This window comes from Hyperolius riggenbachi, chromosome 5, assembly GCF_040937935.1.
Source record: "Hyperolius riggenbachi isolate aHypRig1 chromosome 5, aHypRig1.pri, whole genome shotgun sequence".
NCBI classification, from domain to species: domain Eukaryota; kingdom Metazoa; phylum Chordata; class Amphibia; order Anura; family Hyperoliidae; genus Hyperolius; species Hyperolius riggenbachi.
The window spans coordinates 321,499,463-321,524,675 of NC_090650.1; the positions used below are offsets into that span (position 1 = coordinate 321,499,463).

Below are 25,213 nucleotides of genomic sequence, written 5' to 3' on the forward strand. Positions count from 1 at the left end.
ATGCACACTTTTTTACTGCCTATCTCATCTCTCTGCTCACCCCCCAACTCCTGTTTTGCATTTAGTCTGTCTCTCACTCACACTATCCCTCACACACACTTTCCCTCCTTATCTCACTCACATGCTCCCTCTCACACACACTTTTCCCTGTTTTTCTCTTTCCCACACCTTTTCACAAACTTTCCGTTTCCTCAAAGAGACTCAGTCTCCCTACTAATCCTCCTTCCTTCAATTTTTTGATGACAGAATTGTGTGCATTTCATTTGGGGCCTAAATTGGTCACCCTGTCTAGTCTTAATCTGCCTCTGGTAACATTCGGTCTGAATGCCCATTCCAAAAGCGGCATTCAGTATGAGAACTCCAGCTCAGTCACTATCACCCAAAGGAACATTCCCCCTTCTCTACTGCCATCATCCATTGTAAACCCCTCCACACACTCTGTAGCATACAGCATGAGGATCCCACCCCCTCCTCATTTACTAGCACCCAGCATGATTCCCCCACTCTTCTCCGCACCGAGTAGCACCTAACATGATCCTCCCTGCCCCTCCCTACTTGTTGCGCCCAGTGTCACCCTCCTTTTCCACCCAGCATGACCTTACTGAGCCACCCAGCTGGAAAAATTTTCTGTGAAGAACACAACTTTTTGATTATCTGGGGGCATGTGACTACCTTATTCTTTTATTTGATAGCATGTGACTTCATTTATTTATAGGGGAACTGAAGTGAGAGTGATATGGTGGCTGCCATATTTATCTACTTTTAAACAATACCAGTTGCCTGGCTGTCCTGCTGATCTATTTGGCTATAATAGTGTCTGAATCACACCAGAAACAAGCAGGCAGTTAATCTTGTCGGATCTGACAATAATGTCAGAAACTCCTGATCTGCTGCATGCTTGTTCAGGGGCTATGGCTAAAAGTACTAGAGGCAGAGGATCAGCAGGATAACCAGGCAACTGGTATTGCTTAAAAGTAAATAAATATGGCAGTCTCCACATCCCTCTCACTTCAGTTGCCCTTTAATGTTGGGGCACATGGCTACTTAATTTTAATATACAGTATTTCTGAAAAAAATAACCAGCAATATGTAGCAACTCGAAGGGAGGTGTAATTTAGGGTCTGACGATTGCCGAATCACCAAATTACTTTTATGCAGGGCGTGCATCACAGCATTGCTATGAAATGCTCAGCTTCGGCACTCTCCTCGGAGAGCAAAAAGGGGAGGGGGCGCAGTTTTAGTGTTTGCCATAGGCGCCGTATTACTCAGATACGCCTCTGTCAGGAGCCCTGGCCGGATGACCATACATAATCATATGCTGTAAACCAATGTACACTTGTGAGTGAACATCTATTTTAAACGTGTAATTAAATATGTTTGGCATGCTATGATCAGTACTCTTTTCTTTGAGGATATTTCCCAGTCAGCTGTGAGGGCTTAACAATTAACCAGCGGGGAGGTTTGCATTTAGTAATCACACAGTGGAATGGTGGCGATATTTTATTGCTGAAGTAATGCACTATTGTTAGCCTGTTTTTGCAGATGCATAAACTTGAATACTGAAGGACTTCAGGTGCTACAGGAATATTCACTATCTATTGCACTGTGGAGAAATCATGGGTTAATATGCTCAGTGTGCAGTATATGCCTAGTGCCCTTGCAGTTACTACAGCAGGATGATGCAGAGTCAGGCAGCAGTTGGCCCATCCACAAATCCAGCGGTTATTTTCTTGAGATTTGCTTAAAGAGAAACTCCGACCAAGAATTGAACTTTATCCCAATCAGTAGCTGATACCCGCTTTTACATGAGAAATATATTCCTTTTCACAAACAGACCATCAGGGGGCGCTGTATGGCTGATATTGTGGTGAAACCCCTCCCACAAAAATTCTGATTACGTACTAATAGCAGTTTCCTGTCTGTGGACCCTGTTGCATTGTGGGAAATAGCCATTTACAGCTGTTTCCAACTGCCAAAACAGCAAGCAGCAGCTACATCACTTGCCAGCAGTAAAAATGTCACCATGTGATAAATGTCAGAATATAAATCAGGGATTTAAAAGATTTTACAATGGGCAAACACTTACTAAATCATTTATACATAATTATTGTAAAAATGAAGCACTTTTGTTATTACATTATCTTCACTGGAGTTCCTCTTTAAAGTGTACATGAAAAAAAAAAAAAAGAAAGTAAAGAAAGCATCCATACATACCTGTGCCACATCAATCCTCTGCTGTCTGTCAGTCAGTGCGTAGTGCGCAGCCCACTGCACGTGTGCACCCATCGCCGAGAAAATGCACCTTCAAAGGTGCAGAACGCTCTCGGCGACATACTGCACATTGGTAGGAGGGTACACAGCCAGGCCGCGCAGTAAGCGGCGATAGATATACTTGGATGCTGAATGGAGGATCGAGGCGTCCTGGGATGATGGTGATGGAATCAAAGGCCTGAAGGGGGCTGGAGGAAGCCCGGGGTATGTATGGATCTTTTTTTGGGGGGTCTCAGGTTTCCTTTAAGTTTAATAATGCAGTCACACAAGCATTTTTAAAAAAAAAAAAAAACAACATTTGGGATCTATCAAATCATGGTACATTTAGATTTGTGCCTGGAAATTGCCTTTAAAACCCATTTAACTACCTTGGCGGTAACCCCGTGTGTGACACGGGGTAAGCCGCCGGAGGGTGCCGCTCAGGCCCTGCTGGGCCGATTTACATAATTTTTTTTTGCTGGACGCAGCTAGCACTTTGCTAGCTGCGCCAGCACACTGATCGCCGCCGCCCCGCTCCCGATCGCCGCTATCCGTTGCGGCGCGTGCCCCCCCCCCCAGACCCCGTGCGCTGCCTGGCCAATCAGCGCCAGGCAGAGCCGAGGGGTGGATTGGGACTCCCAATGATGTCACGACGTCGCTGACGTCATCCCGGCCCGTCGCCATGGCGACGGGGGAAGCCCTCCAGGAAATCCCATTCTTTGAACGGGATTTCCTGATCGGAGATCGCCGAAGGCGATCGAAGCGGGCGGGGGGACGCCGCTGAGCAGCGGCTATCATGTAGCGAGCCCTGGGCTCGCTACATGATTTAAAAAACAAAACAAAAAAACTGCTGCGCTGCCTCCTGGCGGATTTTTTCATACCGCCAGGAGGGTTAATGTGCAACATAAAACATACGGTTTAGAAAAATATCAGTTGAAACTTGGTCTCACCTGAAACTTCTTACGTAAGAGCTTTGCTAAAAATAGAAAAAAAGCGTATTATTTGTGAACTTAAACAGTCACTGTACTTCACAAAAACAAAACAAAACAAAAAATCAAACAGAACATTAAAATACTGAGAAACTAGATAAAAAAGAACTGCCAACAGTCACATACTATCACAACAAACTTTTCTGCAACTAGTTGTACGCGAGTTACGATATGAGGACAATGGATGAACAGAGGTAAAAACGCAAAATCTGGACTTATCTGGGGCTTCCTCCAGCCCCCCGTAGCCCATAAGGTCCCTCAGTGTCCTCAGGGTCCCTCCGTGATCCCGCTGGCGTGCACAACTTCGTCCAAAGACACGCATGCGCGGTCTGTCCAGGCACCTGGCACTTCATCGCGCCCATCACAGTAAGGATACTGCGCATGCGTGGTACTCAAAAGACTGAACCGCGCAGGACCGTTATGGCGAACGGCGCAATGACACGCTTGGTCCCTGGACAGGCCGCACATATGCGACTTCAGACCACAGAGGGAACCCAGAGGACTCTGAGGGACCTCGCGTGCTACGAGGGGTCTGAGGGAAGCCCCAGGTAAGTCCAGACTTGCTTTTTTTGCCACTGCACAGGGTCCCTTTAAAGGAGTACTGTAAGGGGGGGGGGGAACAGAGTTGAACGTACCTGGGGCTTCTAACAGCCCCTCGCAGACATCCTGTGCCCATGCCAGGACAAAATGATCCTCTCTCTGGTCCCCATCGCGGCTCACTTCCTGTTTTTTTTGTGACTTTAATGTTGCAGGCCACGCGTACTGCGCCTGCGCAGGAAGCTCCCGACGACGTCAGTGGGAGTGAGGACGCGTGTGGCCAGGGCCGTGCAGGCGCATGGCCTGTGACATTAAAGTTGCAAAAACCAGGAAGTGAGCCGCGGCAGGGACCAGAGATTAGTTTTGTCCTGGCACGGGCACAGGATGTCTGCGGGGGGCTGTTAGAAGCCCCAGGTAAGTTCAACTCTTTCCCTCCCCTTACAGTACTCCTTTAAGTAGTTCCTGTAAATGCCACTATACTTAATGTGCATTACCTGAACAGGAACAATATAGCAGTATGTTGTGAAAACACCCCTAAGTTAGCTAGAGCCTACCAGCACATTTTACAGAAGATATGTTGGCTGTTGCTTCGGAATAGATAGTAAGTAGTGACAATAAATCAAAAGAAAAAATTTGCCATACTTCGGAATAAAATATTGTCAGTGTATTGAACACTGCAAATATACTGAAAGGCATTGGGACAGGCAATCATTTTTTCGTGAACTGTGAGGTGTTTCCTCACTTGTTAATTAGGAGCACAATGTACTATATTGCAATGCATATGACAAGCAGTGTCTGGCAAAGTATAACAGTGTGTGTTTCACAGTATGAATGGAATCTTAAGGAGTGCAAATAAATCTGAGATCAGACAAATGGTATAATGATTCACCGACAATACCCTACCTCTCTGAAGAAGACTCTCTGGACCACATAAGTCACAACTTCTGCTCCATTGTGCAGAGTCAGGAACACAGGAATGGGCTGCAAAGAAGAATATGGTTATGCAGGCACCAAAACCACTTATGAACAATGGTTATTACTGGACATTCTGGTAAATGGCCGTGGGTCACATGTTGCTAAGTGGGTAGTACCAATCAAATCGGATAAGACCAATCATGCATAACCTAGTCCACTAATAACTCCTCCTAAATGTGTCAAAATGGCATGACCTGCTGATAAGCCAACCTGTCCTTATTTACTCGAGTCATCTCTCCACCCCTCAATGCACAATGTATATTGGATGTTCATTTACCTCTCCAGGCACCAGCTGCAGTCACACAGTTTCTCTGCATTCTGAGCATACTAAGCCCCTTGCAAATTTTCATGCATCCATCCCATGAAGGCTTGGCTCACATCATGAGCCGAAACAGTCCTATTTGCTGGAACTGAGCACAACATACATGTTGATGGATCCTTTCAGACATGTGCAGACATGACTGTTCTGTCCGGTGTCTGCTCAGTCTATTTCAGAGACAGAATGCAAGCTCACTGGATGCACAATAATTATGGACAGTAGACAGAAGTCGCACATGTAATAATAGCAATGTTATTACTACAGGTTCAATGCAAGAGACATATTTGAACAGGCACTCAGTTCCACAGACTACCATTTACCTGTCTTAGCCACGGTTTGAACAATGCTAATGCTATCCATTCTACATGGTACTGTCACATAGCAGTGGCTGGATGGTGTAATGGTTAAGGGCTCTACCTCTGACACAGGTGACATGGGTTTGAATCTCAGCTCTTCCTGTTCAGTAAGCCAGCACCTATTCAGTAAGGAGTCCTTGGGCTAGATTCCCTAACACCGCTACTGCCTACTGAGCGCGCCCTAGCGGCTGCAGCTCAATGCTTTGAGTCCGCCAGGGAAAAAGCGCAATAAATGTTATTTGTCTTTACATATCAGCTGTCAGAGCTACTGTCTTCTAGGGTTGGGAGATAAACTGGACTACTGTAGAGCATAAGTATATATAAACAATACATCTAAAGGCCCGCACTTGCAATAATGGTTGTCCCAAAAAACAGATGGCCTTTTTCCGCACAAGCACACCGTTTGGCCTCCCACAAAGCAGCATAATGAAAAAAAGTTTTCATTAACTTTCTTGCTTTCCTGAACAGTTTAATTAACTTTCCTCTTTTCTCTACCCTCTATTTCTTCTTCTCTCTCCATCATAACATCCTTCTGTGACCTCATAAATGGCAGTTTGTTAGTTACCCACAGCTCCAGGTAGGAGATAAAATACCGGACATCTCACTTGTTTTATCGGTTATACTTTGTGAATTGACATTTATAAGGTATTTATAAGGCATTTACCTCACAAGTCAGCATTTACCTCAAAAGATTGGTAATTTACCTCACTAGTGTATAATTTTAGTTTTCCATGTGGTAACAACCTTTGTGAACAGTTTGGAAAAATCAGTTGTTTTCTGCTTTACCGCATGTGGTATTGCTTTGTAAATTGAAAACCTTCACAGATACAGGTCCTTCTCAAAACAATTTGCACATTGGTAAATGGTTTACTGACCATGGTATTACTGTGCTCAATTGGCCTGCCAACTCTCCTGACCTGAACCCCATAGAGAATCTGTGGGATATTGTGAAAAGAAAGTTGAGCAGTGCCACAGGCTGAGTGCCTCCATGCCACGGCGCATTGAAGTATTGAGTGCATAACTGAACATCATTATTTGAAGGTTGACTTTTTTTGTTTTAAAAACACTTGTCTTTTATTGGTCGGATGAATTATGCTAATTTTTTGAGATAGGAATTGTGGGTTTTCATGAGCTGTATGCCAAAATCATCAATATTAAAACAATAAAAGGCTTCACCTACTTCAGTTGTGTGTAATTAATCTAAAATATATCAAAGTCTAATGTTTATGTAACGATTTGTGTCAGCAAAAACAGAGTTCTCATTATTAGGTGATCTGCAGTATCACCTATAATACAGATATATACCTGATTATATGGTGATCTGCAGAATCACCAATAATACAAGTATACCAGACAACTGATGTGATAGCTACTAGCAGGTATAGTGCTTGGTGCAACAGTATTACTGATAGGTTAGCAATACCTCACCAGAGGAGCTGGTGGGTCCTAACAGTACAGCGCCCCTCACCAGAGTCAGGGCCCTCTGGTGAGAGTAGAGTGGTCAGACTAATCGTGTTGGCAACAGACAGACAGATAAAGTACAGAATCAGGAGGCAGAGGCAGATCGATATACAGGCAGAGTCGGCAACTAGATCAGATGGGCAGCAGTACAGAAGCGTAGAGCAAAGGAGTAGTCAGAACGAGCCAGGAGTCATACACAGATAATAATACAGTAATCAATGAACTATAATTATAGCTATCAAAGGTCTGAGCGCTAACACGAAGTATTCGCAAAAGCAGACAAGGAGCAACTGACAGGCAGGTCCTTTTATGCTGGGAAGGCTCTGCAGAGCCACCCAGCTGCCCAGCCAATCAGACAGCCAGCTGGAGTCAGCTGACTCCCCTTCTGCTGGCATAAAGGTCCTGCCGCTGGGCGTGCGCACGCCTAGCCCTTACCCTATGTGCGGCGAAGGACCTGGCCGCGGCGTGCTCCTTGACTGTGCGGCGGGGTTCGCCGCTGGCAGAGATGCGGAGGCGGCGGATATGCCGCTCTCCACCGCAGCGGTATCCCCGCCGCCTGTTACAGTTTATCAGTACATTACAGTAAAGAATGAACTTTATCACAATATGCTAATTTTTTTAGAAGGACCTGTATATGTCATAATAATGGCTACACCTCGCATATTACTTCATATTGCCTCTAGTAAACAGAACTGCACTGTGGGCAGTGGCCATTCTGCAGTCTCCACCAACCGAAAGACAGATAACAGATTTTTTTTTTGCGTATTTATGAGTGAACCAGACATTTTGCTATGAACTCTGTAAATGTAATACTGTACTTCCTCTTTGCATTATTTGCTTAGTCATCATTAAAACAGCCTTTCACAAATGTAAATAGAATTGAGGAAGACTTCTAGGTTATAAAAAGGAAAAAAATTATAAAGAGAGAAGGACCCAGCTTTTTATAGCAATAGAGTACATAAAGCAAACATTTACACTGTACGCAGGTGTCCATATAACACAGAATAAACACTGCAGACAAGCAGAGCTTTCCGGAAAGAAAGAGAGACATGAATCCAGCTCATCGCATAGAGTGCATTCATGCTGGCAGCGGCCCAGTGACCAGACCATTCCTTTATACGAAGCAACAGCCAAAGAAGAAATGAAAGGTATAGGAGAGTGTTATGAAAGCCTGGAAACCACACTGAAAACAGAACAATCTGTTGAGTTTGATACTAACCAGTCTTGACAGTGCCCTGGACCCAGCATAAATAATACCAACAAAGAATGCAGATGCTGGAAGCCATGATATAATGTCGGATCTGGAAAAAATAAATAAAAAAAGGGTATAAACTTTTGATCAATAATACTGTAAAAAGGAAAAAATAACAGACAGCACTGAAATATCAATTTCCTTAGAAATATTTTTAAATAGGATTTGTTCATTTAAAGTGAACTTGTTGTCAGAGAAACTTTATATCTTTAGAAGTGGTCACATGCGGACCGATAACACAAACTAGTCTAAGGGTCGGTTCGCACTTGTGCCGGACCACGTGAGGCCAGCAGGAGTGAACAGTGTAGTGTATGCCCTGATGGTCCAGCTGTAGCCCGGGAAGATGCGTTACCCCCATAAGCTATATAAAGGTAATGCATCCACCTGCCCGTCATTATCGCAGACTGCACAGAGGTGCGGTCCACTTACCACAACGGATCTGTTGCCGAGTGACAAGTGTGAACGGCTCCTAAAACAAAAGCAGAAAAAAAAAAAAATACCAATAGAATTCATGAAGAGACTGTTATTAGGTCACAGGTTGACATTTCACTAAAGCTAACTAATCATATTTCCCAGATTGCAGGACAAGTTATTAGAGAGTGTCTTGCAATAAAAAATTGCTGTGCAAACAACGAAGAGAAAGTTCTCAGCTTCCCCCTGGATACAGCAGAAACTATTCTGCATTGTTTACACCGTTTAGAATAGCTTAAGTCAGTCAGATAATGTTGGTATGGCAACAGCAATCTTTGCTTTCAGTAGTAACCCTTCTAGTAATTCGGAAACCAGTTACATATTTTTGCCATCAGTTTTATGCTGTGTTTAATGCTTTAGACCATAGATTTGGATTTCATACCACTTTTACAGTGAAAATGTAAAAGCCATCCTTGGGTGAGAGGCCATATTGCTAGCCCATGCTGCATTGCGGAGTACTGTATGGGGGGGGGGGGCTATTTGACTCCTGACTTGAGGAGAAGTTTGTGCTTGCATTTTCCTGCACGGAGGTGGACTTAATATGTACCTCTTAGTATGCATTTATGCTAATTTATTCAGTTTTATTCAATGACATAACACATTCATATTAAAAAGTAGCTAAGATATGGAGAGAAAAATGATTCCCCGCAAAGTCAATTTCATATAATGTAAGAATTTCAACGAATCTTATAACAAACTATTGGTTGTAGAGATAGACAAGTGGCATCATTTTGAGCTCCTACAAGGAAGGGATAATTTGGTGATCAGCCCAGGGTTTATTACATAAAAGTTGTAACAATCAAGATTGTAGCATAAATGAGCACTTTGGCTTAAGGCTAGGTTCACAGTGCGCGCTGCATTCCATGTAAAAGCAGGAACACAAGAGAACAGGAAAGTAGCACTACGTTATCCGTGTGTTGTATCGCATACAATGAAGCATAGTCAATGAAACATATGTTGCACTGTGCATTCGGATGCCTTACGCTGCTACACCGCAAGGCACTGCAGTGCAATGTCCGGCGTTACAAGGCGGCCATTACATTACAAAACAGCTCCCCACTATGATTTAAGAAGGGGAAAAAAAATAAATAAAAAGCATTTTTATGTTTTCTCCATGTTTTTCTTTGCATTTACAATTTATTTTCATTGGGTCACACAGTAATTTTCATTTAACTGCTTGCATTTCCGCACAAAAAGTGCAGCAGTGCTTCTGAAAAATGCAATCAATGTAAATACAGTACATAGGTGGAAACGCTAATATGTACTTCCTATCAGAAATGCATGCAATCATATTTATTGTTAGAGCCGTAAATATCTTAAATCAGGGGTGTCCAAACTTTTTAGCCCAAAGGCCGTTCTTGGGGGATGAACTATCGAAATTAAACACAATTTTTTCGAATTGCCGTTAGGTTCACTACGACTGTGATATTTTGTCAAATAAAACATTTCCATGTGAAATACCCATATATCGTGTGCAGTTTGCATGTCCCTTTCAGTATGCAGGCATAGTGCTGCTGACATAGTGGAATGTGCTGGTCAGTGGCTGTTACTGCTGCTGGCATAGTGGTGGCTGTTAATCAGTGGCTGCTACTGCTACAGTGGTGGCTGATAACCTACAAGGAAAAAAAGGGAGGCAGAGCGGCGACAAGGTGGCCCCTGCATGCGGCACCACAACTACGGCCTGTGGGACACCATCAATTAAGAACTGTAAAGTGTTTCGAGGGCCACCAGAAAAGGCTTGGCAGGCCGCATTTGGCCCCTGGGCAGGACTTTGGACATGACTGTCTTCAGTGGTGAGCAATGAATGGACTGACAGGTTTCCCAGAATCCTTCAGCTTGATCCATGTCCCATCTTCCCCACTGCACCCAGCTGGCCATATTGCCTTGTTCCATTGACCCCAGGACTGTTTTGTACCAGTAATGGTGATTAGCCACTCAGCCACACTTTCCTCACCCAGAAGGCAGCCAGGCACTGGACCCAGGGGAAAAAAACAATATGGACCAGCTGAGAGAACAAGGAAATCAGTCATTGCTTCAATATTTTATATGACTATAGGAATGGGAGACAGAGGCTATAGTTTGCAGAGGGAGTGGCTTTAAAACAGAAAATTTTCCCCTTGTGCACTTACAAACCCATTGCATTCAAGATGATCAGAACAACTAGGAGAGTTTTTAGGGTTCTGCAAATGTTTATGTTCAATTGCCCCATACAAATAAAATGTAATTTAAACATTTGCATTTAAAAAAAAGATTATAAGCTAAAAGAAAGAGTAATTTAAACATTTCAACAAAAATATTATAGCAAAACATAATGTACAGCCAGATCATCTGAAAGGCAAGTCTAAGCAGTTGCTTAGGGCCTGAAGATATTCTAAGGGCCTGGTGGATGCAAGCCAAGACCAAATCTTACTAAAAAACCTAGATGACCATCAGCAGTGGTCCAAAACTGCTATCTTGCCTAGCGCCCCATTTCATCTTAATGCGTTTCTGTGTACAGCAGAGGCCTGTAACAGTCTTGCATGTTTTTCTTATCCTTTTAACCAAGCTCTGTTTCTGTTGTTTATCACCACATACCATTGTTCAGAACTTACACACTTCAGTTGTGTTTCTTGGTACATGCTGCCATCCAGTGGTAGTATTGACATACTTCTTGCGCCAATAATTTTATCAAAATGTATTTAAAGCTTAGTAATTCAAGCAATACTATGGTTGATTTGCATATATTCAGCAGTGTTGCTCTGGGAGACATCTCAAGCTCACTCCAACCTGAATTATCGCAAATTCTTTCTGTTTTAGGAAAGCAAACTTGTTTTTCTTAACCTCTTAGTAAGGGGGCTTTTAGGACCATTGTAGTCCCTTACACACTCCAATGAGTTCTGGGTCACCATTAGCTTGCTGGTTAGTATGTAATTCAAGCAATGTATGGTATTTATAAATTCATAAAGGACTCAAATATTAGATCAATTTAAAGTATTTAAAACCAAAAGTTACAAACATAGTGGCAGACAAGCTGGTTCTGTGTGTGCAGGGTCATGGTGTTGGGTTCCTGCCTGCAGTGTAAACTGTTAAGTCACTTATCAGCACTTCATGCTAGTCTTGAAAACAAAGTACATGGCAAAGTTTCCTGGCTCAATGTCAAGTGTCACATGTTCAGCTCACATTTCAACTCAATCACCTTGTGTGGCTTTGAAAGAAATGTGAGGTAAAGAAATTAAGTCCATTAAAACTATTTTATGTTTAGCTTTATTAAAGTTCATCTATAAACTATTGATGTTAGCTATGAGTATGTAGCTGCTCATAATCAAAAATTTAAAAAATTAGATGGGTTAACTTACCTATGCCGCCACCTATAGCCGATGTAATGCCACTCTTTTCTCCTTCCTGGTTTGAAGGAGGAAGTAGTGGAATTACGTGGGCTACAAGTGGAATGCATCGGCTATAGGCAGCAGCATAGATAAGTTAACCTTCCCCCTAATCCCCCCCCCCCCCCCCATCCCGCAGACAACGCTATCTAATTTCGACCGGACAAATCCTGCAGCTGATACAAATCCAGCAATAAATCTAGTGTGTCTACTTCCTGCTTTCATGAAAACAGACAAAGGGTTAATATCATGTGCTTAGTTACAAATTAGCTGTTCTGCCGAGGCAGCTAGCTGGCTCAGCTGAGAGGTCAAATTACAGTTCAGATTAGTCACAGATGAGGGGGAATTAGGCTAAACTCTCTGAATTCTGTACATATAGGGTGCATTTCTGTCTTGTTTTCCTTCTGTCCTATGCAATGACGACAGTCTCATGAGACAAAAAACAAATGTATTCAGCACAGGCTTTTTGTCTTATGAGACTGTCGTCATTGAGGTAAGCTACCTCACCTTTTTCCTTTTTATTACTGCTTTTAAGTCAGTTTTATTCACATCTGGGCGCCTCTTTATTCCTATTGTGTTCTTGCGCTCTCCATCCCGCAAAGGTTGGAGGGGTTCCTCTCTGGCCTCACACCTGATGAGAGCCAGTCAAAGTCTTTTATACTAAGGACAGCGACGGCACCCAGTCCAGTTTGGACACCCCGAGTGGAGAAAGGTTTGTGGTCTTCACCTGCTTCAAGTTGCCCCTATTGCAACCTACCTTTGTGAGTAGCCTATTTTATCTATTATTTCTACTCATTTACCACTAACATACTATGCTATCTGGGCTCCCATTGTCTGTATCTTTTTCCCTATAGGGTATCAAGACACCCCACCTTCCTACATTAACAGGGTACCATGCACCGCTCCTCTGCTGTTGTTACCGGTAAAATTGCCATGTGCTCACTGCTGTTAGGCAATTGACTTTTCCCTATTCCCTGGAAACAGAACGCTCTCGGGTGCTCACTAACCGTCCAGATAGGTGTGCTGGGAACATGTTGGGCTCGAGGCTGATGCCTGCCCTGGAGGGTTAATGGGATACAGGAGGCCTGATTGTGGAAGGTACCATATATCCAGGGGGCCTTTGGTCTCCACATTCGCTTCACTGGTATGTTATTTCTCAGTTTGGCTCGTCACCTGTGTCGCCCACATGGTGGTCCCGACACACTCTGTCTATCACTAGAACAGTTGCAGAGAGTGCAACGGAGTGATCCCCCATCTTGTATTCAGTCAAGCAGAACCTGTCAGGTAAATAAAAAAACTGCTCTATGGTGTTTCTCATATTGTGCTGATGTCTCCCTTTATTCCAGAGTCTGTAGGCAGCGGAGTGTTTTGAAGAGGCAGTGAACAGTTGCCTTCCAGGCTGCCAAGCTCCTCTCTTCAGTTGATGTCTTCCTCTCATCCTGACAGCCGAAGAATGCTCTACTACATCAACTGTCACAGCGGTAGCACTTCAATCAATTCTTGAAGATTGGGGTTTAAAAATAACTGATCGATATCAAATGGGACAAGGCTACACATCAATCACTACCACCTGATTCCTTGCTAATCAAAGAGTGATTGATTTCTTGAAGGGAGGGGCTATTGACTTTTATGGCTAGTTTGAAGAACTCTGTGGTGTGTAATCAGATTGGGCATTACTAAACAGCTTTATTAGGAGAACATCAGAAGAAGAGAGATTATTTTCAGTAGGACTGAAGGTGCCCCTTCACCTGTCATAACGTCACATAACTAAAAATACTGATGGCCAAGGAGAGGAGCTTATCAAATTACAAAGAAGTGGCTAAACTCTATGACTCCGGCTAAACAATTACTACATGCATTTATATAAAAAAAAAAAAAGTAATTTTAATGCATAGAAGAAAGGGGGAAAAACACCACAGCCGGGGGGAGGACAAGCAGCGGGGACCCCGGCGGAGCTGCACGGAGGGCGCGGATGGCATCCTCCGTGCCTTCAAACATGATACAGGTACAGACTTTTTTTTAGGGATTTGGGCTCGTAAGTCCTTTAACAAGCTATTTTCTTACTCTGATTACACCTCTCTGACACTGCAGCTGTCCTTGACAGGTTTTATCAGTAGAGTGCTTGGGGACCCATGTAAAACGAATCACAGCTCAAGCCAGAACATTACACATTAAGGAATCTTTGGGCAAGGCTCCCTAATGATCCTGGTCACCCGTGAAGTGCACCCCAAGTGGCTACAGCCTTGAAGCGCTTTAAATCCATCAGGAGAAAAGCGTGATACAAATAATAAATAAAATAACAAAAAAAATAAAAATAATTATGCAATTTCAAGATCTGTATAAAGTTTTCACGTATTTGCTTTACTTTGTAGGATTTCAGATAAAGGAATGCTATATCAACTAGTAACATAGTTATTTATAACAACTGTGCCAAGCTGAGCAAAGTCTACATGGTGTAAGGTCACTGTACCTAGAAAAGAAGTTAATCTCCACCCAGCCGATCTTCCAGCATACATGAAGAAACACTCCACCCACTAATGTCTGCCACCTGCAAGAAACAAAGGACAGCGTCTTCCACTATAAGCATTGCTGACACAAAACTCATTAATGCAACCTGGAAAAATCATTTATTCACCTTCATAATGAAATGCATTATAATCTCGTTATAGTAAACTCGGCTGAAGTAAACATAACAATCGGATATAGTAAAGTACAGGTCCTGGTCAATGTCCATTATAAGTATATGGGAGTACAGCCTGGTATAGTAAACTCAGGTAATAAAACTTTGGGTATAGTAAACGTGTATTTTGGCCCCTCCGTGACGCCTTCTCTAGCTATAGTAGAATGTGGGCGGCGAATGCGTCATACTTCAGTGTGAGACCAATGAAATTAAGTTGCCCGCTATGCTGCTCTCTTCCTGCTGCGCTAGCAGGTGAGCCTGAGCCGCCCTGCACCCACCATAACAGCCTGTTTTGCCCCTGCACTTAGATCTTATGTTACAAAATGTCATACTTCAGAACTTTTCATCATGGATTTTGCTGCATAAGAATCATTAATTTTTGTGGGAAATTTATGAATAGAAGGCTGATATGATGCATGGTTATGCTACACCTTATTGTAAAATCATTTGGGGATAAAACCTTCAGTTTATGAAGATAATTTCTGGATGGATATCAGTAGGTTAAAGTGGATCTCTGCTGTAAATTCCAAAGTGAGTGATACAATTTTTTTGTACCTAATGCAGCAATTGCATGCACTTTAGAAAAGTGAAGCCGAGCTAAGAGACATATGGAGGCTGACATATTTATTCATTTTTAAACAATACACATTGCTGGCTGTTCCACTAGAGCGCTACAAAAACAGCACAGGAGATTTGGGCATAGCAAGTGACACCATAGGCCGTAACAGGAATTACAGCTATAGCGGCACTCAGTGAGTAATTTGGGCAATGTCAAAAGACAAAGCACAAATGACTACAAAAGCACTGTAGTTCGGCCGCCAGCAATAGCTGGAAGTCAAATTACATCTTTCCCTAACTATCCATGGCGGCCTGAAAGGGGTAATAGTAAATAACGCTGCCAGGGCTTGTGCAGGAGCAGGTGAACCATTTATTGACTTTAACCTGCACCCAAATCTCCCGGAGGCAGTATAATAGGTACGTGTTTCACTGCATCTAATACTTTTAGCCATAGACTGCGAACAAGCATGCAGATCAGGTGTTTCTGACAAGATTAGCTGCATGCTTGTTTCAGGTGTGTGTTTCAGACACTACTGAACAGAAAGATCAGCAGTAATGCAAGGCTACTGGTATTGTTTAAAAGGAAATAAATATGGCAGGCAGCCTGGCTGACCTAATCTTTCTCTTGGCCGACTCCCGTTCACGGGGTGAAAAGTGTTGGTTGGTGTGTTTTCTCGAGTGAGCGCTCCATGATCAACCCCCCGGCAGACAGTCGCGAATGAACGCCTTGCCATACACACTTGCAGCGGACACATTCGCCCAGGGAAAAGAAGGATTATCCACTGATGAACAGGAGATGGCCAGCCATACCAGTGCACTGGCGACAGCTCAAATACAACTAGCGAGCAGGAGTTCACCAATGCTGTGTGAATAAGGTACGTGTCAGCTGTATTCCCAGATGAAAAGGGGACACGCAAGTGAAGTCTGTGATCCCTTCATGCTAATTCAATCTGCTATCTGAGAGCACTAGTTGCTTGTCCTAGATGCATAGACCGGTCAGCATACACCAGGGGTAGGGAACCTATGGCTTGGGAACCAGATGTGGCTCTTTTGATGGCTGCATCTGGCTCGCAGACAAATCAGTAGAGGTTGATTCACTAAGCTGCACCGTTCAAGAAGCACAGCTTAGTGTGGCAGCGTGAGTACAATTTTCAAAGTAGGCACGACCATTGTAGCCCCCTTACACATTCCAATGAGTTCTGATTCCCCATGAGCTTGCTGGTTAGTCTGTACCTCTGGGTGTTTCAAGTCCTACTCCATAGAGCCAAATTAATCCATGCCATGCACTGATGAGGATCAACCAATCCGAAACAGTCTGCATGCATGTTGGATTATTATGGCTCTATACTAATTACAAGCTGACACATCATTGCATTCCAGCGGTTCTGGAGGTGTGTTTAGCTTCTAAGGACAACAATGGTTAATTTGCATATATTCAGTAGTGATGCACTGGGAGACATCTCAAGCTCACTCCAACCTGAATTATCGCAAATTCTGTTTTAAGAAAGCAAACTTTTGTGTTCCATGCATTTTAGTAAGGGTTTTTTTTGGACCATTGTAGCCCCTTACACACTCCAATGACTACTGGTTAACCATGAGCTTGCTGGTTATTGTGAACTACTGCTGTAGCGTGCGCTACTAGCTTACTCGCACTCCCACCAAAACTAACGGGCGCTCCAATTGTACTTATATTTAGTTTGAAACCTATCGTATGGCTCTCACGGAATTACATTTTAAAATATGTGGCTTTCATGGCTCTCTCAGCCACAAAGGTTCCTGATTCCTGGTATACACAGTGCCTGCTGTAGACAGCTAGAAGGATTAGGTTGGGCAGCCATTGCCACAGTGTGGGGTGTTGAGGTGAAAGGTTTAGGGATGTTATGCTGGGTACACACGTTGCGATTTCCCACTCGATCCCGAGCTCGATCCTGGTCGATCGATTATTTCCGACATGTTTGATCGGGTCTCAATTGATACAGCCGTCGATTTACTCATGTTAAGTATGCAAAGTTGACAGCTGTATCGATCGAAACCCGATCAAACATGTCGGAAATAATCAATCGACGAGGATCGATCCCGCCGATCGAGCGAGAAATCGCAACATGTGTACCCAGCATTAGGCGCGGTGGCATGGCTGTTTGCAGGGGCAAAGCCGGGTGATGGTTACATGCTTTAACTGCAGCCTTTCCCATTATGCAAAGTGAGCGCTCACTTTCAGACACCATGCTTTTATTAAGTACTAGTGACAGGCTAGGTCTGTCATAACCTCACCGCGCACGCCCACTGCACACACGTGGCATACGCACGCGCACACACATGCCCCTTCTGGCCCCGTCCTCCTCTGGCTCTCGGCAGTGTCTCTGCGTCTTGTCCCTGCACATGCGCAGTGCAAAAAAGCACCGACACAGGGACACTTGCATATTATTATAGAGGATGTGATTTTATTGAACAATTTTGATATCCAGTCATGGTTCGCCAAGACAATATTAAGAGTGTTGTAAAATATTTGAGACCCCCACATAAGTATTTGATTGGTTCTTTCTTTCTAGTAGCAAAGCAAAGGTTACATTATGCAACACAATGGAATGTTAGTCACAAAGCAAAAATCACCTGTGTTGCAGCACTGACGACGTATTATTAAACTTTATTTATAAACGCTTGCATATTACGCAGTGCTATACAATATGGGAGCAGTGTTGGCAACCGCCCGTAAATTTACGGGCAGCCCATAAATTTTGTTACAAATTAAGTTGCCGTAAGGAATTCAGCAGCCCGCCCTGTGCGCAGGAGGACAGCAGCGGAGTGGAGGGAGAGCCGTGGCATCAGCGGCGGAGAAGGGGGGCAATCTCCCCCCCCCTTCCCTCGCCTTAGGGTGCTTTCCCTCCCTCGCTCTCCCCTCCGGTCCGGAACTAAGTGCTGAGTGGCTGGCAGCGGGCGGAACTCACCTCCGTCTCGCTCCAAGCGCCGGAAGTTCAGGTGCCGCAGCCTCTGCTCTGGTCTGGTCCAGACCAGAGTAGCGGCAAATCATCCCGCGCCTGTGACGAGACGCAGGTAATTTCCGCTCGCTGCCAGCCACTCAGCACTTAGTTCCGGACCGGAGAGGGAGGGAGAGCACTCTAAGGTGAGGGAAGGGGGAAGATTGCCCCCCTTCTCCACCGCTGCTCCCACACAGCTCTCCCTGCACTGCGCTGCTCCCCTCCTGCTGGGGGGAGGGGGGTCACCTGGCTACCTATTGTGGGCACATATACCTCTGGCTACATATACTGGGCACATATACCCCTGGCTACATATACTGGGCACATATAACCCTGGCTACATATATTGGGCCTACAAATCCATACACAAGTCCTGCCCAAGCTACATCTCTAACCTGGTCAGCAGATATACACCTGGCCACCCACTTCGCTCCTCCAACAACCTCCTCTTAACCACCCCACGCATCTCGCACTCCCATGCACGACTGCAGGACTTCACTAGAGCTGCCCCCATCCTGTGGAACTCTCTCCCACTGCCCACCAGGCACGCTCCCACCTTCAACACCTTCAAAAAAGCACTCAAAACTCACTTCTTCAAGGAGGCCTACATCAACTCAACACTGCCCTAATCCCTTCTGCCAATAACTTGTTGCTGCACCCCCTCCTTTTGTGTCACCAACCCCTCCCTCTAGATTGTAAGCCTTTGGCAGGGCCCTCTCCCCTTGTGTATCATACTTGACTGTGTGCACTTTACCCAGAATTTGAAACTTGTTACCACTACCACTTCAGCTTATGATCTGGCATTGTACTACTGTCTGCATTGTGTTGTGTATCTTCTTAACTGTATTGTTGTATCTATTGTCTATTACCTGTATTGTTCTGTCACCCCTGTTATCATTGTCTGTAACCTTATTTATTGTACAGCGCTGCGTAATATGTTGGCACTATATAAATCTAATAATATTAATAATAATAATAATAATAATAATAATAATTGGGCACATATACCCCTGGCTACATATACTGGGGACATATACCTCTGGCTACATATACTGGGCACATATACCCCTGCCTACATATACTGGGGACATATACCTCTGGCTACATACTGTATACTGGGCACATATATCTGCTGGCTACATATACTGAGGACACTGGCCGTTTCTCAATATGTGCATTTACTGGTGAAAAGCTGTCTCTTATTATGTGCAATTACTGGTGAAAAGCTATCTCTTATGTGCATTTACTGGTGAAAAGCTGTCTCTTATTGGGCTTGATTCACAAAGCGGTGCAAACTGTTTAGCACGGGTGTGCTAAACAGTTAGCACGTGAAGTGCTTTTCGCGGACTTTGCTGGCAAATTGCGCGCGCAAAAGTCCGCGATCGCGCGAATTGCGGCACTTTGCGAGCGCAAAAGTCCGCGAAAGGCACTTCACGTGCTAACTGTTTAGCACACCCGTGCTAAACAGTTTGCACCGCTTTGTGAATCAAGCCCATTATGTGCATTTACTGGTGAAAAGCTGTCTCTTATGTGCATTTACTGGTGAAAAGCTGTCTCTTATTATGTGCATTTTCTGGTAAAAAGCTGTGTCTTATGTGCATTTTCTGGTGAAAAGCTGTCTCTCATTACGTGCATTTACTGGTGAAAGGCTGTCTCTCATTACATGCATTTACTGGTGAAAGGCTGTCTCTCATTACGTGCATTTACTGGTGAAAGGCTGTCTCTCATTACGTGCATTTTTATCGAAAAAAAATAGTTGAATAAGAAAAAGCTTTCAATATCCGGGAAAATCCGATCGTTTTTATCGAATTGCTGTAAAATCGGATCATTTTATTGTATCATGTGTGGCCACCTTTATAGAGGAAAGGAGTAGGCCTTTATCTGCAAGGGGACAGAGCTACAAACCAGAGTCCATCTCAAACGGGATTTGGTGAGTCTTATTGCTAACAAAATGTACCGGGGCATTAGAACATTACTTTTATAGCGTACCTATAGGTTGTTTATTTTCTCCAGACGTGCGCTTTAAAGGGGAACTGAAGAGAGAGGTATATGGAGGCTGTCATGTTTATTTCCTTTTAATCAATACCAGTTACCTGGCGGCCCTGCTGGTCTATTTCTCTGCAGTAGTATCTGATTAAAACCAGAAACAAGCATGCAGCTAGTCTTGTCAGATCAGACTTATAAGTCTGAACCACTGAAACACTTGATCTGCTGCATGCTTGTTCAGGGGCTATGGCTAATAGTATTAGAGGCAGAGGATCAGCAGGGCTGCTGGGCAACTGGTATTGTCTAAAAGGAAATAAACATGACAGCCTCCATATACCTCTCTCTTCAGTTCCCCTTTAAAGTAAACCTGACATGAGATAAAAGAAAAAATGTATATGCTCACTCGCCGCCGTCCTCCGCCTCCTGGATCTTCTGTTATCGGTCCCGGTAACTTCAGGAGTTGGGGCTTACTGCACATGCACCCCCCCCCCCCATCGCATTCTGCACCTGCGCAGTACTACTACTGGCCGAAGTTACCTGGACTGATAACAGAAGATCCAGGAGGGGAAGGACGGCAGCAAGGGAGCGATCAAGTCGAAGGGGGCTGGAGGAAGCCCCAGGTATGTATGAATTTTTTCTTTCATTTTATCTCAGGTACACTTTAAAGAGGAATGGTCACAAAAAATGTAAAATTTTAAACACATACAAATAAGAAGTACATTTCTTCCAGAGTAAAATAAGCCATAAATTACTTTCCTCTTATGTTGCAGTCACTTACAGTAGGTAGTAGAAATCTGACATTACTGACAGGTTTTGGGTTAGTCCATCTCTTCATGGGGGGGTTCTCAGCATGGCCTTTATTCTTTATAAAGACATTTCCTGAAAAAGATTTATACAAAGATGCTGGCCAGCCTCCCTACTCACTGCACACTTTTTTGGCAGTTGGACGGAGCAACTGCCATTCACTAAGTACTTTTAAAAATAAAGAAAACCCTGAGAACCCCCTATGAGAAGATGGGCTAGTCCAAAAAGTCGGTAATGTCAAATTTCTACTACCTGTTGTAAGTGACAGCAACATAGGAGAGAAGTCACTTATGGCTCATTTTTCTATGGAAGAAACATCTATATGTAATAATAATAATAATATTTATATTGATAGAGATAGAGATATATATATATATTAGAGTGAGTGCCTCAACCTTCAAGCAAGAAGAAGAAGTAGCGTCCTAGACTTGTCACCGAGCTGGGGGGGGGGGGGTGTAGCAGGCAGGAAGGGGGTATTGGTCGCAGTGGCGGGGAGGGGGGGGGGGGGGGTCGGACACCCCCCTCGCTCACCAGGGTCCCCCATCTGCGCATCCACTGTCGTCACTTCCTGCAATGCTGTCCACTTACAATACAGTGAGCGGCATTGCAGGAAGTGACGACAGTGGAACGCACGCTGGAATGTGGAAGAGGTGAGTCATCCCCGCCCGCTGCCTCTTACTAATAGCGGCGGCTGCTGCTGAGCTTAAGCTAGAGGGGGAGCGCACATGGGGGACCCAGGTGAGGGAGGGGGGGTTCTGCTGAGCTTAAGCTGAAGGGGGAGCGCACATGGGGGACCCAGGTGAGGGAGGGGGGGGTCCGACCCCCCTCCCCGCTGCTGTGCCCAATACCCCCTTCCTGCCCGCTACCCCCTTATGCGGCGTATGCTACGCCGAGGGTCGGCTAGTACTTCTTATTTGTATAGGTCTACATATATTTTACATTTTAAGATTTTCGTGACAGAGGTCCTTTAAAGGGGTTGAAAAAAATAAAAATACATATCCACTTACCTGGGGCTTCCTCCAGCCCGTGGCAGGCAGGAGGTGCCCTCGCCGCCGCTCCGCAGGCTCCCGGTGGCCGACCCGACCTGGCCAGGCCGGCTGCGAGGTCGGGCTCTTCTGCGCTCCAACGACAGGCTCCTCTGCGTCCCATGCGGGCGCGCTGACATCATCGGACGTCCTCCGGGCTGTACTGCGCAGGCGCAGAACGCCTGCGCAGTACAGCCCGGAGGACGTCCGATGACGTCAGCGAGCCCGACCTGGCAGCCGGGCCTGGCCAGGTCGGGTCAGCCACCGGAGACGACCGGGAGCCTCTGGATCGGCGGCGAGGGCACCTCCTGCCTGCCACGGGCTGGAGGAAGCCCCAGGTAAGTGGATATGTATTTTTATTTTTTTCAACCCCTCCCTGAACCTTCCCTTTAAGGCTCCTTTCACACTTTCAAGAGTACATTGTGGATGCGATTGTTCTTCAATCACATTGCAACGTATTCAAGAAGTCGTATTGTGCAGTAACGCTGCAGTACAACCATACAATGATGCATACTATACAATGAAAGCATGCCTCACTGCCACTATAGACGCGCATGTTACCCTGTAAACCCACAGCCATGAATGCGATAGCCCCATAAAAATATCACTGCTCCTGCATTGTGATGCAATGATATAGCCAAAACACCAGCACTGAAATGATCAGCAGATGGCCGGTGGACTGGGTGCCTAAAGTAAGGCAACAATGGTTGAGTGTCAGTAAATATTAGGAACATATAAAGATGGTTAGTATTTAGGTTTGGGTTACTAGAATGTGTTACTGCTCACAGGGACAATGGCATAGGTTGTTAGGAAGGAGATATAGTTGTTAGGTACGGAAGAGAATTTTTTTATTAAAGTACACCTGAACTGAAAATTTTCAGCCCCTACTACAGACCATATCCTAAATCTAGCAAATCTCAACCTAAATTTAGAGTTCAGGCTTAGAGGCATATACGAATAGTATGAATACTAGCTAACAATCAACACCCCAAAATAATCAATAGACTAAAAAAGTATTGGGCGTTTCCCACAATCGCTTAAAAAGCCCAATGTATTGGTTAATGTTTATTTTTTAGTGTTTAATGTTATGGTTCAAAGTTGCATTCCTTCCTCAGAGACCACCGCACATTATGGTTATGCATCCTATTTCGCTGCACTATTCTCAAGACGAGCGGGTTCCTACAGTATATGTCTACCCATCTCTATGTTAAATCTCGAACTAGCTCATTTTGTAAAACTGTAACCATATGTATAACCGAAATATGCTTCTTAAATTGTTTTTTTATACTTTCTCATCAGCATTTTCTATGCTTTTTGTAAGAAAAAACTTCTATAAAAATTCAAAAGTTTAAAGTACACCTGAACTGAGGGCTATGGTGGCTGCTATATTTATTTCCTTTTCATCAGTACCAGTTGCCTAGCAGTCCTGCTGAACGCTTTGGCTGCAGTGGTGTCTGAATCAAACACCTTAAAACAAGCATGCAGCTAATTCAGTCAGAAACATCTGATCTGCATGCTTGCTCATGGCCTATGGCTAAATATATTAGATGCAGGGGGATCAGCAGAACAGCCAGGCAATTTGGAAATAAACATGTCAGCCTCCATATCCTCTCACTTCAGGTGTCCTTTCAGGCCTGGTGCACACCAAAAACCGCTAGCAGATCCGCAAAATGCTAGCAGATTTTTAAACGCTTTTTTTTTTTTCTATGGCGTTTTGCTAGCGTTTTGCGGATTGCTGCAGTATAGTACATTTCATATATTGTTACAGTAAAGCTGTTACTGAACAGCTTCTGTAACAAAAACGCCTGCAAAACCGCTCTGAACTGCCGTTTTTCAGAGCAGTTTGCGTTTTTCCTATACTTAACATTGAGGCAGAAACGCATCCACAATCCAAAAAATGCCTCACCCCGGGAGGATTCGTTTCTGCAAAACGCCTCCCGCTCTGGTGTGCACCACCCTATTGAGATACATTGACCAAGCGGATCCGCAGCCGCAAGCAGATCTGAAAATGCCCAAAAAGCCGCTCGGTGTGCACCAGCCCTCAGTTAGTTAGTTAGGGCTAGATGATCAAAGCCAAAGAAAATCTAGATGAAGCCCATACTGTATACCCAAAGCATGAGAGTACAGTAATGGGAATTCCATCTCCGATAGTTCACATTCCAGACAAAGCCATATGTACCCCTAAAATTGTGTGTATGGCACAACTAGGCTGGAGATTTGTCCTAGCTCTATTTTGTTGTACACAATCCAGTATTTTACCTTGAAGATGAAAATGTATTAAAGGAAAAAATATATAGCATTTCTCTTGGTTTACATCCAACAGTGGAGGGATTACATTCAGATTAAACCATTACTTGTATAAAAAAAAAATACAATGTATCAATGTATTATTAACTACTACTAAATACTTACCCTTGGAAAAGGGTAGGATAAGTGAATTTCAGAATAGACAGAACATACTGAAAAACAGAGACCAGGTTAATTGGACAGACATCAATTAAGTTAAAACAGAACTCTAATAAGGACTTGTTCACATCAACACACAAACAAAACAAAATGTTGGCATAGATTAAGTTCACAGTTCTCAGTTGCGTTGCAGGATACCGTAATTCTGCCCATACAGTTCTATGGGTCTGTTCACGGAATTGCGTTGTAACTGACTGCGTTTTTCTAACTCGTTGCATGCGGGCTTTATATTAAAGTCGGCGCTACTCTACTTTAGGGGACCAAACAGGAAACCTCATAGGGAACAGTTCTCCAGTCACAGTACCCTCTTACAGCGCAAAGCATTTTAACTGGCCAAATAATGTGGGGGTGTAGTTTACTACAACCTATTGGAAACCTAACAGTTCGAGAGAGTCATCCACCTACCAATCATGTAAACTGAATTTCCCCAAGGTTTCCTGCTGGGTCCCCTAAAGCAGTGTTTCTCAAAATTTTATTGGTATGTACCCCTTTTAAAACCCTCACCAAGTACCCCCTAGCATAGTAAACATTATCACAAGTACCCATTGACAAATATATATTTAATCCTAGTACATGATAATTGGTTCTAAACTATTCCAAGTATTTACTATTGCTTTTAATCAGCTAAAACACCAATTTGGTGTTGTTTAAATAAGCTTTATCATTTTCTAAAACTCTAAAATTGTTATTCTTGGTTAAGTAAATCAAGCCCGAGTACCCCTTTGGAACCATTAGAAGTACCCCCTA

At 44.1% G+C, this 25,213-nt stretch overlaps 1 protein-coding gene across 1 annotated transcript in view; it reads right to left on the reverse strand.

Annotated features, from left to right (window-relative positions):
- TMEM241 (transmembrane protein 241) overlaps positions 1-25,213 on the reverse strand; it is a 174,599-nt gene that overhangs the window by 146,192 nt on the left and 3,194 nt on the right. The window contains exons 2-6 of the mRNA XM_068237258.1: positions 24,413-24,459; positions 14,443-14,520; positions 8,107-8,188; positions 4,680-4,757; positions 3,201-3,226 (exon numbers count right to left, since the gene is read on the reverse strand). Coding sequence (XP_068093359.1) covers positions 3,201-3,226; positions 4,680-4,757; positions 8,107-8,188; positions 14,443-14,520; positions 24,413-24,459 — 311 coding nt within the window. The remainder of the gene's footprint in view (positions 1-3,200; positions 3,227-4,679; positions 4,758-8,106; positions 8,189-14,442; positions 14,521-24,412; positions 24,460-25,213) is intronic.